This window comes from Sminthopsis crassicaudata, chromosome 6 (assembly GCF_048593235.1).
Source record: "Sminthopsis crassicaudata isolate SCR6 chromosome 6, ASM4859323v1, whole genome shotgun sequence".
Classification (NCBI taxonomy): Eukaryota; Metazoa; Chordata; class Mammalia; order Dasyuromorphia; family Dasyuridae; genus Sminthopsis; species Sminthopsis crassicaudata.
The window spans coordinates 238,561,251-238,564,861 of NC_133622.1; the positions used below are offsets into that span (position 1 = coordinate 238,561,251).

At 33.3% G+C, this 3,611-nt stretch overlaps 1 protein-coding gene across 1 annotated transcript; it reads left to right on the plus strand.

Moving 5' to 3' along the window:
* The first annotated feature begins 1,425 nt into the window (after positions 1 to 1,425).
* Positions 1,426 to 2,349, plus strand: LOC141545992 (olfactory receptor 4C11-like). The gene has a single exon (XM_074273456.1). The coding sequence runs from the start codon at positions 1,426 to 1,428 to the stop codon at positions 2,347 to 2,349; it is 924 nt and encodes a 307-aa protein (XP_074129557.1).
* Positions 2,350 to 3,611: the final 1,262 nt, after the last annotated feature.

Genomic DNA, 3,611 nt, shown 5'->3' on the forward strand with positions numbered 1-3,611 from the left:
CATCAATTGTACCTAGGTAACACCTTATAAGTGTTTTTCTTTCAGTGTACTTTTCCAGAGTTCTGAGCCTTCTACATTCTCACTATAGGGTTAAATAGGAGTCAGAAAGCTAACATAGTACCATACATCTTAATGGTTTTTTGGGGCTATCTATGCTTGAGTCCTAGAGGCTCAGAATAAGAGAGATGATAATTCCAAAGTACTCATCCATTGTTCACTCACACATGGATTATTGTGGTAATATATTTGAGAAAGATATTGATGCTCTCTAGCACACTCATAGAAGGTTAAACAGGAAAGTAAGCCATGGCAAAGAAAATAGCTTATAGGGCATATGAGAGCCATTATAAATTATTTGTACTGCTTTTAGTCATTGGAAAGAGAGACAGACAGATAGAGACAGACAGAGAGAGAGAGAGACAGAGAGAGAGAGAGAGAGAGAGAGAGAGAGAGAGAGAGAGAGAGAGAGAGAGACAGATACAGAGAGAGACAAACACAAAGAGACAGAGAGACAGACATAGACATAGACACAGACACAGAGAAAATAGAAGTGAAAATAAATATTCATTATTCAGTTATTTATAAAGGGAAGTCAGATGATTATTTATCAGAGAAACTGTAAAACAAAACAGCAAGAGTAGGCTAAAACATCTTACAAGTTCTTTCAAATATCTGAGGGCATATGAAAGGAATTACTGAGTCACAACAATCTAGTCCTGTATTATTTCTGATAGATTAGGATCTAATCTATCACATCTAATCTAGCACATTGAGAGATTATCCCCCAAAATGTTATTTTTAGAAAGCTATGGAAGCAAGAATGGAGTTTATTTTTGAATGAGACAATTATTAATACATCAAATAGAATAGTCAAATAAAAAAATTAATAAATAGATCTATGATCACATGATTCTATCTAATGGCACAGATTTCAATATACCCATATTCATCTATCCATTATCTTCCTCTAAATTTGTCACATGTATCAATGAACATTGCACAGTGCACTTCTCTGCTTCTCTCTCTTTCTCTCTGTGTATCTCTGTCTATCTCTCCAGCTCTATTACTCTCTCCCTCTCTTCTTTCTCTCTTTCTGTCTCTGCCTCTGTCTGTCTCTTTCTCTCACAATTTCTACATTTATCTCTGTCTCTATCTCTGTTTTTTTCTTCGGTTCTGTCTCTCTTTCCCACACACATATATACACAGACACACAGACATGCACTGTGAGCAAAAAATGGGTTGAAGCAGATTAGGTAACTACTTTTTACTTAAATTTCTCCATCTAAAACTTTGAAAAGAGACATAATGGAAGTTTACCTATAGACAATGTTTCTATTGTGGTGACCTATCAAATTCTGCTATAATAATCATTCTTTTTTTTAAAATATTATCCAGTTCTGTGTCCATCCTACTTGAGTCCTAAAGATGAGAAACAATGTGACTGAATTCATTCTGCTTGGACTAACACAAGACCCAGAGAAGCAAAAGATAGTATTTGTCATTTTCCTGGTGTTCTACACTGCCACTGTGTTGGGAAACCTACTAATTATTGTAACAATCAAGACCAGTCCTACACTTGGTTCCCCTATGTACTTTTTCTTAACCTATTTATCCATTGCAGATTCTTGTTTTTCTACCACCACAGCTCCCAAATTGATCGTGGACAACCTTTCTCACAAGAACACTATTTCCTTTGATGAATGCATGACCCAGCTTTTTGCCATGCATTTCTTTGGCTGCATGGAGATATTGGTCCTCATTTTAATGGCGTTTGATCGCTATGTAGCCATCTGCAAGCCTCTACACTACTCAGTCATCATGAACCAGAGGGTATGTGGGATTCTGATTCTTCTAGCATGGATAGGGTCATTTCTGCATTCTATAGCCCAGATAATCCTTATCTTGAGTGTACCCTTCTGTGGTCCCAATGTTATTGACCATTATTTCTGTGACTTGCAACCTTTGTTGAGATTGGGATGCATGGATACATATGTATTAAATCTGCTAGTAGTTTCCAATAGTGGAGCCATATGCTCAGCAAGTTTCATTTTGTTGATGATTTCCTACACAATTATATTACACTCCCTGAGAAATCATAGTGCAGAAGGGAAGCGCAAAGCTCTCTCTACCTGCAGCTCCCACATCATTGTTGTCATCATATTTTTTGGTCCCTGTATATTCATGTATACCCGGCCTCCAACCACCTTCCCTCTTGATAAGTTGGTGTCTGTATTTTATACCATTATAACACCCTTCCTCAATCCTTTGATCTACACCCTAAGGAATGAAGAAGTAAAAAATTCCATGAAGAAGCTATGGAGCACCCGAGTGACTTCACGGGACAAATAATATGCTAGTGCATATTATGTTTTTACTTTTCCAAAAATGATTGTTTCAGACTGGAAGAAGTGAAATTGATATTTAGTCATAAAGATAATATAGGGTTACATGGACTTTTAGCAATATTTTAATTACTATTTCAATAACTATTTTTAAATTTGCATTGCCATATGTTTTATTTTATGCCTTTGAAAGTATTACTTTTTTGAACTTGAAAAAAATTAAAATAAGTCATTTACTTTGGTTTTATCATTATTTCTTAGAGTGGAACATATATTACTATAAAGACCTTTTGTATTTTATCTCATATTGAACAAAAGGCAAAAAAAAATCATCAAAGAAAGATATTTTTGTGGTATAAAGAACAGAACATTGGATCTCAAGTCCATTCTTTCCTATTATTTTCTTGTGTGATTTGGGAAAATTACTTGTATTTTTTGTAATTTTGTTTTCTCAAAAGTAGAATAAACGTTTTGGACTATAGAACTTCTAGAGTCTTATATACTTCTAAATTGTTGGTCTTGTGAATATAGGATAAAAAGAAAACAATTCTGGGTGAAAAATTTAAACAAAATTTTTCACAAAGACACAAAGTGATAAGGAATCAAATGAAGAGAGATGAAATCTAAGGACTAGAATCTCCCATATTATTGTTAGTACTCACCATTTTACCTCTTAGAACCTCACTATGAAAACTTGCATTTTTCTACATTTGAATATACTAATCTTCATTCAAGACTGGTTGACAGAAAATTCTGAAAGACTTACAATATGTTATATGAATTTCTTGTATAATTTATATTTTTTCTGTTCTGAAAGCCAAAGATTCAAGCAAGAGAAACATTTACACATAGCCATATTAATATTGTTTTGTATGAATGTTTATAATGTATATATGTGTATGTGTTCATATTTATGTTTTAGGTATATATAGGTTGCATATAGATATATACATATGTGTGGGAAACTGTGAAAACATATATATGTATGTATGTATATATATGTATATATATATATATATGCACATATTGATATATACATACACAAACTTAAATATATCTGCGTTTAATTGTAGTTTGCTTTGGAAGAGTTGGGGAAGGGGAAAAAAAGAATTAATTAGAAATTGCACAAGAGAATGAAAGAATAACCCACAAGGAAGTAAAGAAAAGAGGTACAATCATGAATGTAATCTCTTCCATTACAATAAATACTTTCTTGAAATGAAAATTTATTGTCACATATTTTGAATCCTGCCTGAACTGCTGGCCACA